The following is a 25,812-nucleotide window of genomic DNA, read 5'->3' as shown; positions in this document are numbered from 1 at the left end:
TAGTCACTCATGGTCATGCCTCAAAATTTTGATAATCAGGGAGACTGGGAGCATGCCTTTAACATACATATTCAATACCAAATTAAAGTTGCTAACAGAGCTTTGCATAGAAGGAATAGATGATCTGGAGTATCTCCCAAACTGGTTATTTTATAACAATCCCAATCTCTTGGAGTTACGTATAACAAAGTGTTCCAATTTGAGAGAATTACCGGATGGTCTAGGAACCCTCAATTCTTTGGAGAAGTTGATTATAAGCGACTGTCCAAATTTGGAACGAGTAGCAGATATTGGTGCACAAGAATCACAAGGAAGCCTAGCATGTCTTATAAGGTTGGAGATTCGTGAATGCAAAGCTTTGCTGTACTTTCCATGTGAAATGGTAGGATCCTTGGTCGAGACACTGTGGTTTGAGAATTTAAGTAGCCTAAAGAGTCTACCCGGAATAATTGATTGTCTGCCGAAATTTCCTCGTATGACGCATTTAGAAATAATGCATGTTTCTCGATTTAAGGCTTCCTATTATGGTATTGTTTTGGATATCAATGTTAGTACGGAGGGATCTATGGAGACCATTGATGTCTTATTGCAAATATTCAACACTAACCCACTTGGCAGATTAGGACTGACAGGGAGGGAAGCTTGGGGAAATTTGCCAGAATCAATTCAACATTTCACATCTATTACTTATTTAAAGATACAGAATTTTGGAATGGAAGAGTTGCCTGAATGGTTGGGGAACCTCTCATCTCTAAAGGTATTGAAAATATATTATTGCAAGAAGTTAAGGTGTCTACATGCACTGCGCGGCCTCACATCACTTCGATACTTAGAAATTAACGGCTGCCCAGAAATAAGTATTGAACAACAAAGTGATGAAGTTGATTCCCAGTGGCCCAACATTTGCCATATCCGCTACATTTGGATTGATGGAGACATACTAGGTGAGTATGAATACATTTTTATTGTATTGACTTTCATTGACTTGTTGATTAAACCTTTTCTCCATTAATCCTTTTTTGTGTTTGACAGTTAGAGGATGGAGGAGAAAAGTTGAGATTTTGATGAGTGGGTGCCTCTAAAAGTGTCTATTTGAATTGCTCAAGCACACTTAATGTTTACCGGTAAGAAATCTCATATTGCAATTCTCTTTTCTTTCTTTGCTCTTTGTCGAAAAGGTGGGAATAGCAACAGTTATCCATTGCTCGATTTTGCTACATTGCTCTGCACCCAAAATGCAGTGTTTTCCATTAGCTGTTCAGACCGTAAATTGCAAATTAATAATCTCCAATATGTATAACACAAATTGGATCTTCTATTGTGCATTCATGTTGCATCAAATATTTATAGTACTCCCTCCGCCCCCCATTAAGAGTCACACTTTTCCATTTCGGTCCGTCCCCAATTAAGAGTCACACTTTATTTTTACCATAAATAGTAAGTAGGTCCCACATTCCACTAACTCAATTCACTCACATTTTATTATAAAACCAATATAAAAAAATAGGTACCACATTCCACTAACTTTTTCAACCAACTTTTCTTTACATTTCTTAAAACCCGTGTTCAGTCAAAGAGTGACTCCTAATAGGGACGGAGGGAGTACTATTTAGGTAGTTTTAAGTAGGAGTATTATGATAACAATTAAGATACAATGAAAGTGTTTTTATATTATATTTTCTCTGTCTCACAAAAATATATACTCTTTCCTTTTAGCAAGTTTGTTCTACAAGAGTGTTCACTTTTTAATTTTAGAAACTCCTTTATCTCTAACGAGGTGCGACTCATCTCCATTAACTGTTCTTTTATTTTTTTTTTCTTTGTATCTCTATCTTACTTTACTAATTGTATATTAAAACTCGTATCCAATCAAATTTTGCTTACTCTTGTGGGATGGATGGAGTATTTATTACCCATTCCATCCCACTGTAGTTGAGTCATATTTTCTTTTAGGTGGACTGCACAAGGTAACTATTTGAGTCTGTCTTTTGACAAAAACTTTATTTCCTCTCCTATGATACTCTCTTTCTATTATCCTACTTTAATTTTTTTCAACTTAAACTCAAACAATATTTTTTAATCTCTGTTATGGAAATAAATGTATTAAGGTGGGATAGAGGGAGTGCTATTGATCCATGCAGGAAAGATTCATTTGAAAAATTGTTGCAAGTCTAAAAAAAGATAAGCTGATGATAGTTTGGCTACCATACTCTCTATGCTAGAAGAATATATTGAATTTAGACAAGAAAAATATCACTATTAGATCTGAAAGCTATGTATGAACACCAAACGTCGCCAATACAATTTTCAAAGATAATTTGCAATCAAATGTATGTACATCTGCATAAACAAAGAAAAAGAAGCATGTATGATTAAATAAAACTGCATCAGTTAGTTACAAACATGCAAGAAACAAGTTCAGCATAAATACCCAATCCAGAAGAATTTTAGCAGCCTTGAAATCTCGGTGTGCTATTGGTATATCTTTTCGTGGAAGTAGCTAAGGCCTTTGCAACATCTTTATCAACCATTTGGGTGGGTACATCATTAAGACAGAATTTGAAGCTTTTGCCCAGATTTAAAAAATGAACGCCAGCACGATTTGGAACATGACCAGAAAATAACAAGAATTTAACTCCAAAAGTGAATCTAATACGAGTCTTATTTTGGAAAAAAACCTCCCACTCTTCTCATTAAAATATTCAACTACTTTTTCTATCTACTTACTCCATCTTACCAACTCTTCCTAAATTCCTGTGTCACTCAAGAATGTGGACCTCTTGAATGAGACGAAGGGAGTAGTTGATAATATAACTTATACTCCTTTCGTCCCACTTTAAGTGACACATTTTTTTTTTGGACGCTCCATTCTAAACGACACATTTCTAAATATAAAAACATCTCTCTCTCTTTACTTTTTTCTTCTCCGTGCTAAGTTACGAATACTACACTTAAAGTGGGAAAGAGAGAGTATTAAGTATTTATAAAAATGTAGGCTCTTTCAATGTTGAACCCGTTATTTTAGTTATTATCAATATCCATTTTATAGGTATTTGTTTCTCATTATAATCTTTATATATCACAACTTCTTACCATCGATACTACAACTACTTAGTGTTAGATAAATATCAAAAATCATTCTGCAACTGTTAATAATAATTTGGATCCCACGTAGCCGAAATCCTGGATCAGTCACTGCCCATCACTACATTGCATAAGGGGTTAACTATTGTTTATGAATGAGAGAGAACCTAATACCACTCCGTCCATGGTTACAATTGCAGGATTTGTGTTCAACTCTCGTTGAGCAGTATTTCCATGGTGATGGGACTTCTCCGTCTCCTCATCCTACATAACTCTTGCTCCCACCAGATCTTCATATGCTTGTAACGCATGCGCTAGGCTTTTCGGTGTACGGCCCATGCCAGGCTTCCACAAAAAGTTTTTGTTCTGTTTCTAGATAAAATGGCTCTTTTCAACCTCACATGTATATGTGTTCATTAGAACCTGAGCTGTAAAAGATGACCATCACTTGCAGTGTTTTTCTCCTGAAAAAACATGAACAATAACTATCAACTGACACAAATCTAAAACAAAAACGACATACACAAAGAAAAATGAAAGGGCAACAAGCAAAAGAACCACTTAAGCATTTGATACCAATGAATCTTTAAATGGTCAAAATTTCATCTAACCTTTTCACATCCTCTTCTAACTATCACAAAAATAAAAGAAAGACCTACTTCATCTTCTCCTACTTATTACTCCATCTGTCTAACAATAAGAGCCTTATTTTGTTATTTTAATCTGTCCCACAATAAGAATCACATTTCACTTTTATCATAAATAATATATATTCTACTAACTCATTTAACTCACATTCTATAATAAAAGCAATATAAAAAAGTGGATCTCATATTCCACTAACTTTTCTAACCCACTATTTTTTGCATTTTTCAAAATCCGTGCCCACATCAAACATGACTTCTATTGTGGGACGGATGAAATACAAATGAATTTCCCTTTTTTCTATCCCATTGATCAGATCATGAAACCGTTTTTGTGACAATTAATGATAATTTAATATTCTCTCCGTCCCATAAAAATATGGACACTTGGAACGGTATGAAATTAATATATAATTGGCAAAGTAAAAGAGAGATAAAAAGAAAAAGTAATTATAGTATTATTAGTGGATATGGAGGCCCACCTTATTAGAGAGAAGGAAGTTACCAAAAATAAAAGGGAATATTTTTATGGAACATCCCAAAATAAAAAAAATGGCCTTATTTTGTTGAGACGGACTATTGTAATGGAGCATTTCCCTATATTGTAGTGTTATACAAAACTGTTGCTGTGATATTTTGATTCAGTTCTTACTCCATGAATAATTATCCCAAAACTCATAAAATGATCAAATCATGGAATCTTGGACAAAACTTACAAATATTCTAATACTAATTCATATCCGAAACTTACAAATATTCTACTAATTCGTACTCAAAACTTACATATTTAAAATTACTAATTGTAACTATCACACAACAAATACAAAAACATATGAATAAAACAATAAACTACTCCCTTGATGAGTAGATTTGTTGCTTATACATCACTTTCTTCCTACATCCTCTAACACGGCCATGGCCGTCGCCTCCACCAAAGACCTACTCACCGATCTCTCCCCCCTCATCCAAGTCTACACCGACGGCACCGTCCACCGCCTTATCTCCTCCCCCCACGTCCCCCCATCTCCGGAAGATCCCGCCACCTCCGTCGCCTCCAAAGACATCCTCATCCCCCCCTCCAACATCCCCGCTAGGCTCTACCTCCCTAAACTCTCCGCCGCCCCTCAAAAGCTCCCCATCCTCCTCTACCACCACGGCGGCGGCTTCTGCCTCGAGTCCGCCTTCTCCTTCCTCCACCACCGCTACGCCAACCTCCTCTCCGCCGCCTCCCCCGCCCTCATCCTCTCCCTCGAGTACCGCCTCGCCCCCGAACACCCCCTCCCGGCCGCCTACCACGACTCCTCCTTCGCCCTCCGCTGGCTATGCTCCCACGCGCTCGACGATCCCACCTTCGAAAAGGACCCGTGGATCGCCGATCACGCCGACCTCGGCAGGATTTTCATCGCCGGAGACGGGAGCGGGGCTAACATCGCCCACAACGTAGTGATGCGGGCCGGGTCGGAACCCCTGCCGGGTAACGTCAAAGTCAACGGCGCGATTCTTTGCCACCCGTTTTTCTGCGGCGAGGATGATCTCGAGCGGGGCTTGGGTTACCGGCTTTGGTCGTTTGTCTATTCGAGTGCGGGCGGCGGGATTGATAATCCGGCGATCAACCCAGTGGCGGACGGAGCACCGAGCTTGTCCGGGCTCGGATGCTCGAGGATGATCGTTTGTTTGGCGGAGAAGGATCCGGCGGCGGCGAGGGGGAAAGTGTATGCGGAGATGGTGAGGCGGAGCGGGTGGAGAGGCGAGGTGGAGACGGCGGAGTATGAAGGGGAGGGACACTGCTTTCAGATTTCTGATACTCACTCACAAAATGCTAAGAATTTTATTGATCGATTGGTTGCTTTCATTTCACGATGTTCTTGAGTATTTTAATCTCTTTATGTTTGGGTTGATAAAAGAGTATTGAGTATGCATTTGTGAATTCCTTCTTGAAATGTTACCTATGATTCTCTAGTTCTATATCAAATTTTATAAATTCTGATAAATTTAGAAGTCCACATAATAGAATTCAGAGCTTGAAAACATGCTAGAAGTAAGAACGCCCATGGCCTGATATGGGACGGCGACAGGTCACACAGTTGTTTTGCCACACCGGGCTGCCCGACCTTAGTCTACGTTTACCAATGACTCATGCCATGTCATTTTCAAAAAATTTTAAAAAATAGAAATTGAAGTCTTTTCTCAACCAATAGTCACTTAGAGGCAGGGATCTTAGTTCCCTTCTTGTGCTAAAAGCCACCATGCTAAAAGCCACTGGGGATGTTATGCTCAAATACACACATATTTTATATATAATGATAAAATATTAATTTTATTTTATTTAAAGTAATGGCTTGTATGAAACAACATATTCTGTTGTGGCTTAGAGCATAGCAGGGGATCCATACCCTAGAGGCAGACCACAAACTGACTGGTCTCATTGGAATTTAATATATTGACATAATCTCATTGGTTGATATATATAGTTTGTTTAAAATTTTAAATATCTTTTGTATATCATATCACAAAATTATTATACCAAAATTCATCATTTTTTATTCCTTATAAATATAGATCACATATGCTATAGTTTTGCACATAAAATATATCATCATTCCTCTTCATATAATACTTTCTTGGATAGTCCCTCCGTTCCGCGGTAGTAGAGGCGTTTCATTTCGGCACAAGATTTAAGAAAAATTGTGTTAAGTGAGTTAAATAAAGGAAGAATAAAGTAAAAAGTGAAAAGAGTAGAGAGATGAAGAAATAATAAATTAAGAGAGAGTAAAGTAAGAGATAAGAAATGTGTTGACTTTTGCTATAAAAGGAAATGACACAACTACTATGAAACGTACCGAAATGTCAAAATGACTCAACTACCACGGAACGGAGGGAGTATAATTTCTTACTCCCTCCATTCCAACTAAGTTGAGTCTTATTCCTTTTGGAAATGTCCCAACAAAATTGAGTCATTTTCTTTTTTGACAAAAAATAAAATATCCAATCACTCTTACTTTACTCCACTTACTCTACTCTTTCTTTATCTTTCCTACTTTATTCATCTCTCCTACTTTTTTTACACAATTTCTTAATCTTGGTGCCCAAAAGTTTTGTATCAATTTAGTCGGGACATAGGGAGTATTATTTAGTATCCTTTGTTGTTCATATAGAGCATAATGAGAATAATATATCCTCGGAATTCCTAAATTTGTTATTTATAAATTCCACAAGGAGTAATAATATAAAAATAAATATTATAGTGGTATGGTTGGGTGGTCATTGATAAACCATAAAAGAAATGTATGGGTGGATGGATATTGATAAGGTGGATGATGATGTGGAGGAGATAGAAATTAATTAACTATTGAAAAAGTGGATGGTTGGGTTTGGTTGAGTGGTTGCAGATAAACATGGTCTTAGAGCATCCGCAATGGTGTGGATTTCGTCAGGACGAGGCCTCTTTCTTGTCATTGTTCGTCGTCGTCTGACCATTGCAGGCGGACGGAGGATCGTCCGGACGAGCGACACGACTGAAATTTCGGTCGCGGACGACGCGTCATCCGCCCATTGCAGGCATACGTACGAGGACGAGCGACACATTTTCATTTTTTTTTCAATCTATAAATATACCCCATTTTCACTCACTTCTCACACAACATCTCTCAAATCTCACTCACTCACTCACTCCTCACTCTTCCAAAATGTTTCCCGGCGAGGATCTAAATCAGGCTATGGAGCGCATAATGTTTGCTTTAGGGGACCAGATTCTCGCTGGTATTCGTGCAATACAAGAGCAAGAGCAGGCCGAAAAGCAGGTTTCGAGGCCCATCCACCACTGGACATCCATCCACCGAGTGCATGGTGTAGCTCATCAACGTCCGTTCGAAGACTACTTCGCCGATGAACCACGGTGGGGACCGACAGTTTTTCTCCGGCGGTTTAGGATGCGGCAAGAACTGTTTCTCCGCATTGTTCAAACGCTGGAGGTGCACGACGAGTACTTCCAGCAGCGGCAAGATGCGGCCCGCAGAGTTGGCCTATGTTACTACGGTGGACATGTTCGTCGAGTATCTTCACGTCGGGGATATAACTGGCGGGAGAGTCTGGCAAAATTTTGTGCGGGCATGGTGGACGCCTTCGGTGTTACATATTAGTGCAAGCCGACCGTCGTTGATTGCCAGGACATGATGGAGATACACAAGAGGGTGCACGAATTTCCTGGTTGATTTTTATAATATTTATTTAGAGTATTATTGATTTTCTCACATTACTATTTTAATTCATTTTCCCTCTAGTAATTTTGCATAAATGATTTAAATTTGTATTCATAAAAAATGATATTTATAATAATAAAAAATAATTCTATAGACATGTAAATATATAATACTGTATAATATTAGTAAAATTAATATCAATTTATATTTATATTTTTCTTATTATCTATTTCTCATGCACGACTTTTTCTATAGCTTATCTTCGAGTTGTTTCCTAACACTAAACATACTCAATAATTTTAATACTCCCTACATTCACGAAAAAAAGTCTCATTCTATCAGTTTGAAATGTCCTCAATGTTGGGGTTTGTATACTAAAAGATGCTTCGAGCGTACATGCCTTTGTACAGTCAGCTTGTGCATGCATACGAGAAACACCACGTCCACTTGTTTACCTAATTATGAGAATAAATAATATAATTTAATGGTTTATTATTGAAATATGATAAACAAGTCTAAGGCTTTTTACTAAGAAGGTCAAGTAGGGAAATTCGATGAATCTCCTCATGAGTTTTCCAGTAGGGGACTTGGCCAGATCTAGTAAGAAGAAAAACGTATTCACAACCTAGATAGGCTTTGGCTACCTATTGGTACTGTTGCGGTGTTTGTTATAATTCTCTCTTACCTAAGACGAGATTAGTAACACCGGTGTGGTAAAGCACTGAAAGGATCTAATATGAAATGTATTCTTTCTTGCTATCTACTGTAAGAATATATTTAAGAAATTTTAGTATTTTCTAGTTTATGGAATTAATATCAATAGTGTTTATTCAGTCATACGCCACTTTGACTTATCAATATGTGAGAGTCCGTATGTAACTCAAGTTCATAATATCTTGGGTGGTAGTAATTGAATAACATGAAGGTATTGGAATATTATTTCATGGAATCTGCGTGCCCAGTGTGGTATGATTAAATCCCTAAGGGTGATCCCCAAGAGGTGTTTAAAAAAGGAATTTATTATTCAGAAAACTGCGCAGTTGGAATTTATTCCACGAATAATAAATAAAGTTTCAAACTAGAAAAACTCTTTGGAGAATTAATTTAATTCTAGTCACATAGCAGACAAAAGAATTAAATTGATGGATCAAGATAATCTTAAACGTGGGAAATATTATAAAATAAAATGGACCCAAGTTATTTGTAATTTGGTGATTTAAGTGGGAGTGCAATATTATTCTTTAGTGGAACAAAATAATATTTCATTGATAATATATTAAATCATGGGTCATTTGATTTAATTAGTAATTTATCTAATGGGTGAGCCCAACACTTAAATCATTCCATGGATCCCCTAACCCTAGCACACCACACAATACACAACACACACTAAACCCTAACCCTAGCCGCCATTCTTGGCGTCTCTCTCTCCCCCTTGGCTCGACTTTCGTGCCTAGCACGTGGGAGATTTAGGGTTCTTGTTTTGTTCTTGATCTATCCTAATTCATAGGATTAGATCAAGGCAATCTCGTGTTTTTTGTTTGGTTTTCCTAGATCTCTTCAAAGCTATTTGTTGATTATCCAAGATCCGCCCACACGGATGGATGATGAAGGACAAGGGAATAGTACGGAAGATTCGTGGTCGATAAACCAAGGATCTCCGGGTGGTGCAACAAGCAACGTCAATCCGATGTCGGATTATGAGGTAACATTTAATTCACGTCGAATATGCATGTTTATGTGAATATTTGATGTGTGATCTATAGATCTATGTTTATTGCATGAAATTGGAATCGAATGCATTATCAACTAAATAGATCCGTTAAGGACCTGTTTGTTTTCCGTGTCTTCCGCTGCGGCAGTCCCAACACTCAAAACATAGTTCCATTTATAAAAATAGAAAATTTTTCGTTTTCCTTTCATAGTTTACCTGTTTTTCTCTCACCTCTCTTACTTTGTCCACATTTTAAATCATTATTCTCTTACTTTACCACTTTCTCATTAAAACTTCGTATCGTATATAAATGAGACTATTTTTGTGGACCGAGAGAATAGTTGTTTGGGGCCCCATCCTTGAAAGTCTGGCTCTGCCACTGGATCTGGCATGCTCACTTCGGCGTGGCTGGGTAAAACAAGACTTCAACGTGTTAAACACCTCGAGTCTCTTCACCGAGCAATTTATGCACTATTTTTTAGCACTATTAATATCAGCAAGTATACAGAGTAGCAACAGTATAGCTAAAGGTCAGTACCGGATATCGAACACGGGGAAAACAAACACGTACTGTCTATCTTGTACTAAAACACAATTACTATTTGGAAAAATCGAAGGATTTTGGAAAACTTTGAAGACTTTGAAAAAAGAAAGCAATTGAAAGCAATAAAGTAATTGAAAGCAATAAGCAACTGATTACAGATAAAACACCGAGATAAAAGTATAGATATAAAGGAATTCCAGAGATGTGCGTTTACAGTTATGGTTATACAAATTCCAAACTATAATACCCTAGCGCAGTTATAACTTTGATAGGAGAGTCACTTAGCTTATGCTCATGCGATGCAAACGTTGATTACTAACATTAGGGTTGTCAATCCTAACATGTAACTCCTAAAAGCTCCTAAGAGCCTTGAAAAATCCTCACTCTCAATTAACAGTGCTATTTAAAGGAAACTAATTGTAGTGTCTACTAAGTGGACCTAACTTGCTAGAACTCTCTCACAGTTATGAAGCAAGTTATATTTGATCATGCATGATTGTGTCACTCAATTACGAAGCTTCCAGCGCAACTTAGGAAAGAAATAAAGTAAAAACAAAACGGATATTAAATAGAAAAAGGAATTGTATAACCAAAGTCGTTACTAACACATCCCTAGAATCCTATGAATTTAGTTATACATGATGTAATAATCTAAACACATATATTGAAGGGAAAACAATTGGAACATAAAACTAAAGCAAATCAAACCCGTAGGTTGTATCCTTGTTGTTCTTGATGTTCTTGAATCCTTCTTCAACTCCTTGCACAATGAAGTACTCTAGCTTTTAATCTCTGGGAATTATGATGCAAAAAGAGGCTCTGATTTGATGAAACTTGATGTCTTATTTATAGGAGAAAGTCACTCCTCATCATAGAAGGAAAAGATCTTCAAAATATGGTAACTCTTGGAGAGAAATCTAGGTCAAATCTGATTCGCCGCTTTTCGTGGCAGGCCGCCGCACATTCTCTGGCGGTCGCCACACTTTAGTCCAGAGTCTCTGCCACCTTGGTGGCGGGCTGTCACACTTCCTCCGGCGGTCGCCAGGTGGGCCGCTACAAACCACTGGCCGCCGGGCGCCGGCGGTCGCCGTACATGTTGCGGCGGTCACCGGTCGCCGCCTGAACTCCAGATTTTCAGACTTTGCGTTTTGACTCCCTTTTTCGGCTCAAATATGCACATTTCTCACTAAACACGTCAAAATATCAAGATGTATAAAATATGCAAATAATATACATGTAATGTGATTTTGACATTAAAAGCGGACCAAATAATTGCCTTAAAACAGTGCAAAGTCTGAGTGTATCAGCAATGCAACGACAACGGTCCGGTTATCGAGTTCACTGCCAATAGACGAAAACATCATAGAGGGTACTACTTAGCCGATTGCATATACCTGAGATAGCCAGTTTTCTTGAAGACGATCTCATGCCCAACGGATACGAAGAGTGCTTTTTTTGCAGAACGTCAAGAGTGTGCATGGAAGGACGTGGAGCGAAGATTCGGTGTGCTTCAAGCACGTTGGGCAATAGTAAAAGACCCAGCTCGTTCCTGATACATGCATCGTATCGCCAATGCCTTGTATGCGTGCATCATCTAGCACAACATGATTATTGATGATGAATGTCGAAGAGTCAAGATTGGTCCGACGATGAAGCCAGACCGAGCGCAGAACGTGCAACCCCGCCGGTCATTCGAGGTTTACCCTAAGGAGTCAATGAGAGATTACAGGAACAGGAGAACATACGCAACCGACAAGCCCATCTTCAACTCATGACTGACATGGTTGAAGAAGTTTGGGCGCGTAGTGGTCGTTGAAATTGTACCTCTTTTAATTACTCCCTCCGTCCACAATTAGGAGTCCCGGTCACTTTTGCGCACATATTTTATAAAAATGATAAAAAATAGTTAAAGTGGAGAAATGGTAAAGTAAAAAAGAGAATAATGTTGAGAAGACTCTTGTCAACATTATTCTCTTTTTTACTTTACCATTTCTCCACTTTAACTATTTTTTATTATTTTTATAAAACGGGTGCGCAAAAGTGACCGGGACTCCTAATCGCGGACGGAGGGAGTATTTATGTTATAACTTCTTTTTTCAAATTAAGTAATGTATGTTTTGTTTGTTATTTAATTTAATAATTAATTTTGCTATTTATAATATGAGAAAACATAAAAAAAATAATAGTATAAAAAATTAAACGAAAAATGGGTAATTGATAGGGCGTACACTAGGGCGGAACCACTGCAGAAGGAAGGACCGGTCTAAGAAATACTGATGTGGCAGTTGTAATTTTATTTTATTTAAAAAAATAGAGAAAAAAAATTTCCAGTTCCCCAAATATTCTCCTTTATTACTTTATTTTTATTTATTTTTTAATTTTAAATCACACAATTCATTCCATAATTACTAGTCCTTCCATTCCCTTATAGTTGCTGTTGGACTTTTTGGCACGGAATTTAAGATGGATGTTTAGTGTGTTAAGTAGATAGATAAAAAAGTAAGAAAGAGAAATGGGTAAAGAAAATAGAGTAGAATGTGAATAAATTAAGAGTGAGAAATGTGTTAATTATTACTCCCTCCGTCCCATAGAAATTGGCCAAATTTTCTTTTTTCGTTCGTTCCATAGAAATAGTCCATGTCTATATATAGAAACTTTTCCTCTTTCTCTTTTACTTTGTTATTTATGAGCCCTCCATCCACCGCATTATTTCAACACTTTTTCTCTTTCTCTTTTATTTTATCATTTATAGGTCTCACCATCTCCACTACATTATTTCAACTATTTTTTCTTTTTCTTTCTTACTTTACCAATTATATATAAAACCCTAGTTGTCCTTAATAAATACCTCATTCATTAAAATAATTTCACACCAAATTTGCATTCTCTCACTAATTTTTCTCTAAAAATTTCATCAATTGTGCAAATATGTCTGACCAACCATCACCATCGTCTGGTTGGTACGGCTGGAACACACAGTCGTCGGATTACCTGACTTCGAGTACCAAGGCTCAGCGACGCCCAACATGTTCGGAGCGTAGAGTCCACACGATGTTGTCTATCGAGCTTAATAGGTGGGTGTCATTTGGGTGGACGCCGACAAGCAACCCAATGCAATCGTTGTCCCATGTCGAAGAGGACATACGGAGCCCGTGGCTGCCATGCATCCCTACTCCACAAAAGAGAATGGAGAAAATGTTCAAAGTGTCTATCGCCACTTCGGAAGATTCGGTTGTGAGAACCAACCAACATGCAAAGGCATTTGGAACCGAGTGACTGCAACTTATGCGTCCGAAAGGATCTGTAAGCCACAATACGAAGTTGCTCCGAAATCATTTTGGCCGAGTGAACTTCGATATTCGAATGTTCAGTGGCATCTTCATCAATGAAGAAAGGAAGTGCAGTAGCAGATCCAGCGAAGCTGACATTATGACTTCAGCCATGACGCTCTTGTTGGGGTTGCATAGCGAAAATACACAAAAGCAAACATATCCTTAAGGATCTATTTATGTTATTAAGTGATTAAACTAATTTTCATGAAATCTACTTAGATCTGTGATAAAAACATTAAAATAACATAAATGACTTTATTTTAACGTGTTCGTGATTATTACCTTGTAACCTTCCTAATGATGGACGTGGCTTGTATCTTCTCCACATGTCGTGTCAGATCTCAACCTTAGATCTTCTAACTTATTCCATTGCTCTTGATTAGCCATTTGCATGGAAAATCTTGGATAATCAAATGGATCTAGATGGATTCAAGTGAAGATAAGAAAGCCAAATTGTGTTACGAGAACATGAATAATTAGGTCTAGATCTGCACGAGTAGAGCTAGAAAAATAATTCTTCCTACTTCTTCTACACATGAGGCGCCAATTTTAGTCTTAGGAGGCATGTCGCTAACCATTCTTTGTTGCTTTTGTCTTTGGTTTTCATTTTCTACTAATAGCCTGTTCCAAAGCATTTTTTCAGCCTCTTACATGAATGGTATGTAACTCTCCCTTTAGTTTCAAGCCTTTAGTTTGACTTTCATTGGTTTCATCAACTGAAACATCTCTGTCCTTTGCCTCAATTGTCACATTATTTGCCTTCCCTATCATTTCATCCACACTGTTTTCCATTTTCAAGAGACAATATAAAGCAGAAGTATAGCTATCTTCACTCTCAGCTGCTTTTATTGCTACGTGCATAAAACAGTTACATAACTCTTTATACCGTTGCTTCTTTCTTATTTTTTCATCAACAATGACAACTCCTACATCACAAACTCTTGATGTTCCACCCTTAGCATGTTTGTTCCATCGCTTTAAGATATATTCATCGAGTATTTGAACAACATTCATAAATGTTAAGATTCTTAGACTATGTGAGCATAAAATACCCGAGAATTCAAACTTCCTATAGCTGAAAAAAATGGAACCTTCTATGGAATCATATGTGACTATATGTTCATTAGCCCGATGAAATGGTCTGACCTTATATATCACAGAAGTTTCAAGTTGACTCTCACCTTCAATCTTACTTTCAAATTCCTTCCTCAACTCCATGCCTTCCTCAACTCCTCACTAAACAATGCAAATATCTTATGTGTATATATGACAGCCACATGCTTCACTATTTCTAATGGAAATGTCATAACAGGAGAACTTTGAGTATTCTTGAAATCTTTTGCCAACTCTTTCTCACGACGATCATCTATCAAACTTTAAAAATGATGGAACACCTCAACAATATTGTTTTTGTAATTTACATAATTGCTTCACAACAACATTCATGCACCCACTTCGTTGTGTAGAAACCATATCAGCACAAAATGTATTTCTTCCATAAACCAGCCCATTTTTCTCTTAAGAAAACATTCTCTTCAACCACATTCCATGCATCAAGGAATTATGATTCTTCTTCGAAGTCGTACACACAACGACTAAAATCAGCTACAAAGATGTTCTTGAAACCCGCAAAAACATTGAAAAGATGAATTGTTGCATTCTGAAAAATATGTCAAACACACAAGAGATGGTAAGTTGATGGCCACTTGGAAGCTAAAGCAACGTTCATTGCTTGATCTTGATACGTTAAAATGGTTTCTAGTCTCTTTCCCATCATAACATCTTCAAATGAATCAAACAACCATTCAAAGGTTTCAATTGTTTCGTCGTACAATAATGCTGCCCCAAACACAGTTGTTTGTTTATGATGATTTACACCGACGAATAAAGCAAGTTATCTGCCATCTCGACGTTTTCTGTATGTAGTATCAAAGCAAACGACATCACCAAAATGACCAAAATCTTGTATCATTCTACCATCGGTCCAAAATATATTGGTAATTAAATCTTCCACATCCAATTGAATAGCATAGTAAAAATGTGGATCTTCACTTATCATCCTTTGTAAATATTTTAAAACACCTCCACTCTCCTTGTTTAATCTCCAAAGTCCTTTTAGTTCTCAAATAATTCTTCAAATCAATATGAGTAAAACCAAGATGTTGTATTCCGCCGGCTTCCTTTGCCATTACATCTATTACTTTCTTTGGAGCCAACCCACAACTCTGAGCAACATCAACTTGTGTTTGTTGAATATTAGACGTTTGTCTTAAACATCTAAACATGTAAGATTTTTCCGGATCTCACAAATCATGGTTGTGTTCCTCGACAAACTTCACAATGTGAAACTTTCCATTGTACCTACAATTTATTTTCATCAAAGCCTTACATTCACACCTAATTTCAGGACGATGATTCTTAATTGTAACACATCTATTGTTTGTTGCTCTAAAACCTTCCCTGCAACAACAGAAACTAATGTCCAAGATAATGCCCGTAATTTTATCTCTGTGTGAGCAGCAGATAGTTTTCGAGTTCCGAAACCTGTTACCTTAGCATATTTCATACAAAAATCATATGCCTCAAATTCTGTTTCAAACTCCATTCCTATCTTAGCAATATGGTCTTCTAATACATTGTCATCCATATCTGCAAAAGAAAAAATCCTATATTCAATAGCTATTTCTTTTACTCCATGTCAATTTCTTTGAGATAGTAGTTCCATTACAACGTTAAAGTTTTGAAGGCATGTGCTAATAATCCAATCCTGTTACAACTCAAAGAATGTAAATAATTACTGTATTATACTATAATTTATGAGTTGCTCCCCTTTGATAGTTTTATTAATTAGCTTTAAAGATTTTTAGCAAAATCCATATATTGAGACAAAAGAACTAGTCCAAAATTATTTTATTCAAAGTGATAAACATTATATGAAAGTGATTACCTTTTGACATCGACATAAAGCAGCGGCAGATAAAAAATTTGGTTCTTGAGCGGAGAGATGAAAGGGTTTCCCTAATACGTGAAATCAATACCATATGTAAAGGTTAGATTTTAGTTTTAAGCCTTTTTAGTCATTATTAAAGTGTCTAATTAATATTGGTGTAGCATAAGATGTATTATGAGAATTTATATTTTTAGTCTTTTATTTAATATTACAAATAGATTCCACATGTCTATTGTCTATTTTTAATTGGTGAATTATGTGATGGATTAGCTTATGACTTAGCTGATTCCTTCTGAACCACGCAGAAGCCTTTGACTAGTTTATTTGATATACGAAATGAAATATCATTAACTAAACAATTACTATTAATGTTATTACTCAAAGTAAGTCTAGAAGTGGGTGGATCTAGAGTTACTCATATACATGTGTTTGAGTGACTGTACATGTATGCTCGCCGTTTAGTATACTAACCTCAGCTCTTCCATGATACCGACGAGAGGGCCTTAAAGTATGTCAAAATACTCTGAAGAAGGCTGAAGGTCTCGATACGTGGGTGGGTGACAAACCCACTAGAGATCACCTACTACGTTTGCTACATCTCTTACTATATACTACTCCCTTCCCTTCGTTCCCCATTAATTATTATTTTTGCCATTAAGTGTATGGAGGGAGTATAACATAACAAGTGGACCCCATTATAAGTATTTATATGGAACGGAAGAATTATTTAATTGTAGCATGCGCAGTAATGAATTTTAGAGACAGGTGTAACCATATAAAACGAGACGCTCCGATAACAAAACCTTAAACGAGTCAAAACCCTTATTAAACCTCAACATCTGAGGCAGGACCGATTGTGTTTGAAATTGAGATAGAGATGGCGAAGAAGGAGAAGAAGAGAGAGAGAGAGCGGCTGTCCCGAATCTAACGATAACCGTTCAGAAAAGAAGAGAAAAAACGTACACAAAGTTGAACAACACCAAAACGACGACGTGCCGTCCACCGGTGGAATACCCACCGTCACCATTGATCTTCCCGGCTCCATACTCAATAATACCCAGTCACTCGAACTCGCCACTCGTGTGATGTTCTCTTCTTCCTTTAACTGCTTTAGTCCTGTTTAAATCGAACTTCTGTTAATGATTGATTGAGTTTTTTGTTAGACCGTGTTGCTAATGTAGGCGGCGTTGAATTTGAATATCAGATCAATTGATTGAGTTAATGGAAAATTGATCAGTTTTTGTTGATTGTATTCCTCTGTTTTGCACTAAGTTTATCTTGAGGAATTGCTATGGAAGTGGTTCATGATCAATTATAATTAAATGTGAAAATGTGATTTTGTGTTGTGATATCCTCTCTTCTGATTTTCAATTTTTTATTTCCTTACAGTTGGCTGGGCAGGTCGCTCGTGCTGCTGCGATTTTCTGGATTGACGAGTAGGTTTGTACCAGTTAGGGTCACCCTTGCTCAGAAATAGCACCACAGATATTGAAATGTGTGTTCATACTGCGAAAATCGAGTTCAGGTGGTTGTATTCGATAGCAAGAATATGTCGGAGGCTACTTCTAATGAAATAATGGACAATGACTCAGGTGAGAATGAGAGTGGTACCGCTTTCCTTATGAGAATTTTGAGGTATCTCGAAACACCACAGTATATGAGGAAGAGCCTTTTCCCAATGCATAGCAGTTTAAGAGTTGTAGTTAGTATCTGCTAGCAATTAGTATTGTTTTGGGGGAAAAAAGTATAATCTTCTGATGCTCATCTAAACATAATTTTGTGTTTTTACAGGGTTTGTTGCCCCCGCTTGATGCCCCACGTCATCTGCGCAATCACGAATAGGCTTTGTACAGGGAAGGTAGTATTCTAAACCCCTATAAGTTATAGTTTGCACTCTGCTTGCCTGCTACTGTGAATGGAGCCGTTGATGTGGTTTTGCACTGTATTTGGGTAATTTAAATTATATTGAACTATTCTGATAGCTTTTGCTACTCATATTTGATTTGATCTCATTTCGATGGTTCCATAAAGTGGACTTCGTAAATGTCTGTGTATGCAATAAAGATGGCCCTACTACATTTTGATTTCAAGGATCTTGTAGACACTGTAGTAAATCATCTGTCTGTGTACAAATGGTTCACTTGTTTGGCGCAAAGTTTGGGCATATGATGGCTTACACTTGATCTCTGAAATCTCAGGTAAGTTTCATGTTGATATCTTAAATTGCTGATGCCCACTACTTTGCACCTCTCTAATTTGTTTAGGGTTTGGATGCCAATGACTTGATTGTTCCATGGACAATAGAACTTATCATTATTGAAATGTTTACATATAGGTGAATAGATTTGGATGTGTTGATTTGAATTTCACGAACCTATTTTTTAACCTTTAGGAATTTCTGCCATTCTTTTTCTTGACATTCAAGTTTAAGTTGTGCATGTGATGGCTTACACTTGGTCACTGAACGTCGGGTAAGATTGTGCCAACAGTCATTTTCTAAAGCCCTTTGACATTTTCCATCTGGATGTATATTTTCATCCTTTAGTTTTCTCCCCATTACCCCTAGGAGTCATTGACAATCTTCTAATAGAATGCTGTAGTCCTTAGCTCACTTGGCAGATCGTTCTCTTTCACTTATCAGTAGCAGTGCATAATATAACAGTTTTATCTCGCCTTGCTATAAATTGGTAGTCTTAGGATCATATCCCTCCATAATTCATCATTGCGTTCTATGAACATCTATTGCATCAATTGCTTGACATGGTGCTTAATATTAAGATTTTATTTGTTATTTTCAGTGCTCATCATTTGGCACAAAATTTCCAAAAGATTTATACTCCCTCTGTCCCATAAAATATAGACATTTGGGATGTAGCCACGCTAGTTATTCCTCTAAATTGAAGCCTCTGAATTATACTCCTCATAAGTTTCCTGCAAGGTCTTCGCTCATTTGAAAATTGAATTGTCACAAATTCTACTTATTAAGATGAATATTCCCTGCTGTGAGACGCCATGGAGAAGAATTATGACTAGGTTTTTTACATCAAAAGTAGCTGTTTGCTGTATGATTCGATCCCACATTGATTGCAATTATAACGGCCCTATTCTGCATAATATTAAGGTTGATCAAGTTCTTGAACCTGGAACAAGAGTAACTGTAGAGATGGGAACAAACCATTACCTCGACAAGGTCAGTAAAACCTTTCTAATGAGGAAAAATCATGCAAAATTAATGAGTTCTATAGAGCACAAAAATTTTAGGTCCAAGGAAAATCGTCCCTTCATCATGACCTCGAGATAAAGGCAGTGTTGTCAAAATGTCGCTCAGGTCGCTGGGGTCGAGACCATCACCGCCCCAACATGGGTGGGTTGATCGAGATACATGGTCGCCGCCAGGTCGGCTGGGTCGCCCTAACACATGCAGCGCAGTGAAGCTTTTAAGGTAATCCCTAAATCTATTTTCTGTGGATCTTTTCCTTTTTGATGCTGATTTGTTTTTACTAAAATAAACATAATATAAAAGTAAATCTTACCTAAAAATATGCTATCTGATTTTCTCAAATCTCTCACACGTTTTCTGACTTTCTCCTCTGTTTCTCAATCTCAATTCTCTATATATATGCATACACCACATCAAACTTTTCAAACCCTACTTTCTACACTTTAGAATTCAGCCTCTTCATTCCTAAACAAATAAATTCAAAGATCTTTTGCTGCCACCCTTCATATATTCCTTTGTTTAATCAAGGTATTGTTCTAACTTTCATCTTCTTTTTAACTTTATGTGTGCAGACTGCCAATTTAATTTTAATTTTAATTCTAATTCGGCCTCTACAAATGATTGCAGCTTGTACCACTTTATCTACCTATAGGCTATATGTATTGAAACTCTATGTATTCGGACACTCTATCTTGATAAGGAGATAATGTTAACTTTTTATGTAACTTTATAGATTCATGTATATATTGTATGAATGCATGTAGTGTTGTTAGGGTGGAGTGGCGCACCAGGTCGTTGCGGTGAAAGTTTGGGTCGCGGGTCGATGAGTCGACTGGGTCGAGAGACCCACGATCAAATAAATATATTGATTTAATGTTTATAATATATCAAATAATATAAAGTTATATATCTTCATTCTCTTCATCTTCATCCATAAGAATACGAGCAGACTTGGAGCTTGATGCATGATCTTGTGTATTTGTGTTGCCTCTAGTGTTGTAAGATGACTCCAACGCACTAGAAGTTTTACCAACATCTCTCCATTCGAGTGACTCATTCTGGAAGACAAAATCATCACCCCCCATACTCATCCTCATCCTCCATCCTACCCATTAGCCATTCATTACTATCGTCAATGTCACTTAGAAGTAGATGATCAATGATGTTGTCCTGCATATTGAATCTTCGCTCTTTGTTGTACTCTTCACAAACACTAAGTTATTCAATTGTTCTTGTACCAAACGATTCCTCTTTCTGCTATGAATTCTTAAATGAAAAGGTAAAAATAACATGTATTAGCTTCTCACAAATATAAGCAAAAAATTCAAGTCTTACATGTTAAAAAGTACTTCAATTCCTTTCACAGCCATAGCACTACAAGTTAGGCTCAAGATTCGAATTGCAAAGTTTTGCAAATTTGGTGTCTTAGACTGATAACGTTTCCACCATTCAGCGGAAGAAAACAAGATATATAAATGTTTAGCATATAATTTACGAATCAAATAAATAGTTTAATGAAAAATATGATAATATTTACCGGGTGCTATTTGATTTTTATGTCGAATAGCTAAAGGAGTTCTGAAACAGGGGTCAGCATCCCGATACAAAGTCGTTTCCTTTTTCATGATCTGATCTTGCATACTTATGTCAGGGACCAGTTTTAGAATACACTCGTTCAAGTCTTTGACAACCTTGAACAAGCTAAAATACCTTTCACATCTTTATAAAAGACTAACGGATTCAAGTAATGACCTGCAGCATGCAATGGTTTGTGCAATTGATCATTCCATCTATAGTCAATTACTTCAAATGTTCTCTTAAACTTGTTTTCCGTTCCCGTTGAATGACTTGGAAATGGTCTCTTTACAACGATGCATAGCCTCATAAATATACCCTATCGCGGGCTTGTGCTCATCATCAACCATTCTCAACATATCAATAAGAGGAGAACCCAATTTGAGTGCATAGATAATATGTCTCCGATAAGCATCATTCAACACAGTAGTAGTTGCCTGTTTGCCGGATGCCTCTTTTTACCACTGACTAGTAGTCCATTCATCACTGGTGAACCGCTGGCTATGGATGGACCTCAAGTAATGAAAGAAGTAGCAAATCTAGTGATTCCCGGCCTAAGTAACTCTCTCTTGTTCGTATATCTTCCCATCATGTTCAGCACGCCCATCTTATTGTAAATATAACGAGTCAAAGCTATTGACTTTTTTGTCACACCATTGATAAGTGGTATTTTACCAATATCTTCAAGCGTCAAATCGATGCAATGTGCTGCACCTGTAGACCAAAAGTGAGGGTATCCTTATTTGCAACATCATTTCAGCTTTCTTATAATTGGAGCAATTATCCGTCACAATTTGGATCACATTCTTCTCTCCAACATAATCAAACGCTCTAATGACAATACTCGAAGAGATGGTTGATTATGTTGGACAGAAGAATGTTATCCAAACTGTGACGAATAATGTCTCCAATTAAAAGAAAGCTGGAATGATGTTACAAGTAAGGATACCCTCACTGTTTTGGCCTCCATGTGCAGCGCATTGCATCGATTTGATGTTTGAAGATATTGGTAAAATACGGCTTATCAACGGTGTGATAAAAAAGTCAATAGCTTTGACTGGTTATATTTTACAATAAGATGGGAGTGCTGAACATGAAGGGAAGATATACGAACAAGAAAGAGTTACTTAGGCCGACAATCACTAGATTTGCTACTTCCTTCATCACTTTGAGGTCAATCCATAGTCAACGGTTCACCAGCGATGAATGGACTACTAGTTAGTGGTACAAAGAGGCATCCGTCAAACAAGCAACTACTACTGTGTTGAATGATTCTTATCGGAGACATATTGTCTATGCACTCAAATTGGATTCTCCTCTTATTGAGGAGTTGAGAATGGTTGATGATGAGCACAAGCTCGCGATGGGGTATATTTATGAAGTTATGGATCATTGTAAAGAGACTATTTCCAAGTCATTCAACGGAAAGGAAGACAAGTTTAAGAGAGCATTTGAAGTAATTAACTCTAGATGGAATGATCAATTGCACAAACCATTGCATGCTGCAGATCATTACTTGAATCCATCTGTCTTTTATAAAGATGTGAAAGGTATTTTGGCTTATTCAGAGGTTGTCTAAGGCTTGCACGAGTGTATTCTAAAAATGGTTCCCGACATAAGTATGCAAGATCAGATCATGAAAAAGGAAACGGCTTTGTATCGGGATGCTGTCTCCTGTTTCGGAACTCCTTTAGTTATTCGACATAGAAATCAAATAGCACCCGGTAAATATTACCATATTTTTCAATAAACTATTTATTTGATTCGTAAATTATATGCTAAACATTTATATATCTTGTTTTCTTCAGCTAAATTTTGGAAACAATATGGATTTAAGGCACCAAATTTGCAAAACTTTGCAATTCGAATCTTGAGCCTAACTTTTAGTGCTACTGGTTGCGAGAGGAATCAGAATACTTTTTAACATGTAGGACTTGAAATTTGTGCTTATATTTGTGAGAAGCTATTACATGTTATTTTTACCTTTTCATTTAAGAATTCATAGCAAAAAGAGGAATCGTTTGGCACAAGAACGATTGAATAACTTAGTGTTTGTGAAGTACAACAGAGATCTTGAGCGAAGATTCAACATACAGGACATTATCCTATACTCCTAAGTGACATTGACGATAGTTATGAATGGTTAATGTGTAGGATAGATGAGGAGGATGAGGATCGGGGGGTGATGATTTTGTCTTCCAGAATGAGTTACTCAGGTGGAGAGATGTTGGTAAAGGTTCTGGTTCGTTGGAGCCATCTTACAACACTAGAGGCATCACAAATACACGAGATCATACCTCAAGATCCAAGTCTACTCGTATTCTTGTGGATGGAGAGAATGAAGACATAGACTTGGTTGGGAGCTGAATTATGTGATGAAGGAGAAGATGACTATCATCTGATGATATATAACTTTGTTTTGATATTTTCAGACAATGGTTTCAATTATTTATTTTGTATTATGACTTATGAATTGTTTTGATAATTTTTGTTTTGCACTTTATCTGTATTCATATGAATTACGTCAACATTTGTATTATTTGATATATTATAAACATTAGAGCAATATATTTATTTGATTTAATATTAAAAGGCAAAAAATTTAGCCTAGATTCGTGGGTCTCTCGACCCAGTCGACTCGTCGACCCGCAATGACCCGGTGAGCCCCTCCACCCTAACAACACTGGATGAAGGAATGTATTGGGGATATAAAGTGCGATATGCTCCAAACATTAGTTCTGTGTTCAAGAACTGTCCATACCAGCTTCAGTTTTTTTGTTTCAATCACCTTTTAATTTGTCTCTAGGGTTAACCTCACTGAGTTTACTCTTTAACAGGGAGGATATGATCATAAGATTGGGACCAGTGGTGGATCCAGGATTGATAAACGGAGGGGGCGAAATATATATTAGTAGGTTGGTTTAGAGCGAAAATGACAATTTTTTTTTATTTTCAGGGCGACGTCGGGGCAAACGGAGGGGGCGGACATGGTAATTTTACGTCCGGATAAGAAGAAATTAGTCGCACGGAGGGGGCGACCGCCCCCTCCCCCCCCCTAAATCCGCCACTGATTGGGACCTCCGAACATGGGTTAGTTATCAATTGTTCAGAGCTTACTCTACCATCTTTCAAGCACCTCCTGATCGCCTTTGGTGGACTCGCCGGACTGGGAGAGGATGCAGTTTTGAAGGTATTCCATTTGTAAATTTCTTAACTTTCCAGCTCTAGGCTCTGTTTTTACCTTATCCAATCATAATTTAGATAGATTGTAATGGAGCTGTGTGATTTTTAGGGCAAAACTGTGAGTGACATATTTGACATCTATCTGAATACTTGCCCTCATCAAGGAAGCCGAACTATCCGGACAGAGGTGCATATGCTATTCCATTTCTTGTTCCATTTGGCCTCTTGTTTATTATTACCCCTAAAATATGCTCGCCTGAAACCAGGAAGCGAACCTTATATCACTCCAGTATTTTCAAGAGCCAATAAATAGCGTTTCACATAAATATCAACAGCCAAGCTAATAGTTTTAACTTGGCCAAGATTCCAAAATAGTGAGATCCGCAATGCTTCTCCGCCTGCTGCAGATGTGCATGTTATCTCGATCTGGGAGTTGGTCGGATGAACTCATGATTTTCGGTCACGAGATTGTCCCATTTGTTAGGCCTTATCAGTTTTCTACTTGTACTTGGCTGTTGTAGCTGGATTTATTGAGTTTGTTATTGCTTGTAGTGGATTATGATCGAAATATTTGGGGGTAAATTCAATCTATAAAAATTTAAAGATTGTGCCTTTGTTTATAAATTTTAAAATGGCTGTGGTAAATTTGAGTAACAAACAAATTGTAAATCACCGAATTTGAATTTTTAATTAAGCAGTTATTTTCTGATTCAGCATGCTTTAAAACAATTCTTTTATCATACTGTAATTTTTGGTATACCATCCATTCTACCAGCGAGTTTGAAGTCCAACCAGTGCTTACTACTCCCTCCGTCTGTGAATAGGAGTTTCGTTTTTTCATTTTAGTCCGTCTGCGAATAGGAGTCCCGATTCACTTTTACTCCCTCCGTCCCACTCAAGATGACCACATTCTTGAGTGGCAGTGGATTTTAGAAAGTGTTGTTAGGTGAAATAAAGTAAGTAGAGAAAATGTAGTTGAATATTTTAATGAGTGATGAGAGGGGATTATTTCCAAAATTGGAAAGTGGTCATCTTGATTGGGACAAACAAAAAAGGAAAGGTGGCCATCTTGAATGGGATGGAGGGAGTACTATAAATGGTACTATGGTCCCACCTCCACCTAACTCATTCCACTCACATTTCATTTAAAATTAATATATACAAATGAGACTCATATTTCACTAACTTTTTTCTACCCACTTTTTAATATTTCCTAAAACTCGTGCCGCTAATGAATGTGACTCCTAATGGCGGATAGAGGGAGTATTCTCTTCTTCTACAAAAGAGCAGCTCTGCAAATCCAGGCAAGAGAAGACCGAAAACTGCATAATTCAACCTTGAGTTTTATTTTGTTTTACTTCATGTCT

The 25,812-nt window shown here is 37.2% G+C and overlaps 2 protein-coding genes, 1 long non-coding RNA gene and 1 other non-coding gene across 7 annotated transcripts; all 4 read left to right on the top strand.

The window, feature by feature from the left end:
- The first annotated feature begins 4,573 nt into the window (after positions 1-4,573).
- LOC125202192 (2-hydroxyisoflavanone dehydratase-like) lies at positions 4,574-5,693 on the top strand. Its single transcript, XM_048100554.1, has one exon. It carries the CDS (start codon positions 4,644-4,646, stop codon positions 5,595-5,597), a length of 954 nt encoding a protein of 317 aa, XP_047956511.1. The 5' UTR covers positions 4,574-4,643; the 3' UTR covers positions 5,598-5,693.
- An 11,555-nt stretch (positions 5,694-17,248) lies between these two features.
- LOC125202213 lies at positions 17,249-19,258 on the top strand. Of its 2 annotated transcripts, XR_007173059.1 has the most exons (5): positions 17,249-17,549; positions 17,857-17,907; positions 17,993-18,059; positions 18,259-18,665; positions 18,860-19,258. It is a non-coding gene; the product is annotated as an uncharacterized LOC125202213 (long non-coding RNA). The 2 variants fall into 2 exon arrangements; XR_007173058.1 differs by having other exon boundaries at positions 18,259-19,258.
- LOC125202904 lies at positions 18,638-18,701 on the top strand. Its single transcript, XR_007173235.1, has one exon. It is a non-coding gene; the product is annotated as a small nucleolar RNA snoR101 (small nucleolar RNA).
- A 93-nt stretch (positions 19,259-19,351) lies between the features above and the next one.
- On the top strand, positions 19,352-25,059 carry LOC125202212 (putative methyltransferase C9orf114). Of its 3 annotated transcripts, XM_048100578.1 has the most exons (7): positions 19,354-19,500; positions 19,589-19,657; positions 19,796-19,909; positions 24,100-24,114; positions 24,330-24,452; positions 24,555-24,632; positions 24,712-25,059. In XM_048100578.1, exons 3-7 carry the CDS (start codon positions 19,886-19,888, stop codon positions 24,787-24,789), a joined length of 318 nt encoding a protein of 105 aa, XP_047956535.1. In that variant the 5' UTR covers positions 19,354-19,500; positions 19,589-19,657; positions 19,796-19,885; the 3' UTR covers positions 24,790-25,059. The 3 variants fall into 3 exon arrangements, 2 of the variants coding, with proteins under 2 accessions (XP_047956534.1, XP_047956535.1); XM_048100577.1 differs by having other exon boundaries at positions 19,352-19,657; XR_007173057.1 differs by lacking the exons at positions 24,100-24,114; positions 24,330-24,452; positions 24,555-24,632; positions 24,712-25,059 and adding an exon at positions 20,260-20,412 and having other exon boundaries at positions 19,359-19,657.
- The last annotated feature ends 753 nt before the right edge of the window (positions 25,060-25,812 follow it).

The sequence above is a fragment of the Salvia hispanica genome, chromosome 1 (genome assembly GCF_023119035.1).
Source record: "Salvia hispanica cultivar TCC Black 2014 chromosome 1, UniMelb_Shisp_WGS_1.0, whole genome shotgun sequence".
In the NCBI taxonomy this organism is placed as follows: Eukaryota; Viridiplantae; Streptophyta; class Magnoliopsida; order Lamiales; family Lamiaceae; genus Salvia; species Salvia hispanica.
Note: the sequence above shows the minus strand (reverse complement) of the source record. Positions and strands in the feature narration are given on the sequence as shown.

Excerpts from the sequence above, each read along its gene's own strand:
- LOC125202212 (XM_048100577.1), top strand. The coding sequence starts at position 19,886 with ATGCAGCGCAGTGAAGCTTTTAAG. Across the intron at positions 24,453-24,554 it reads GAGAGGATGCAGTTTTGAAG|GGCAAAACTGTGAGTGACAT; the intron begins GTATTCCATTTG and ends TGTGATTTTTAG. Across the intron at positions 24,633-24,711 it reads GCCGAACTATCCGGACAGAG|GAAGCGAACCTTATATCACT; the intron begins GTGCATATGCTA and ends GCCTGAAACCAG.
- LOC125202192 (XM_048100554.1), top strand. The coding sequence starts at position 4,644 with ATGGCCGTCGCCTCCACCAAAGACCTACTCACCGATCTCTCCCCCCTC.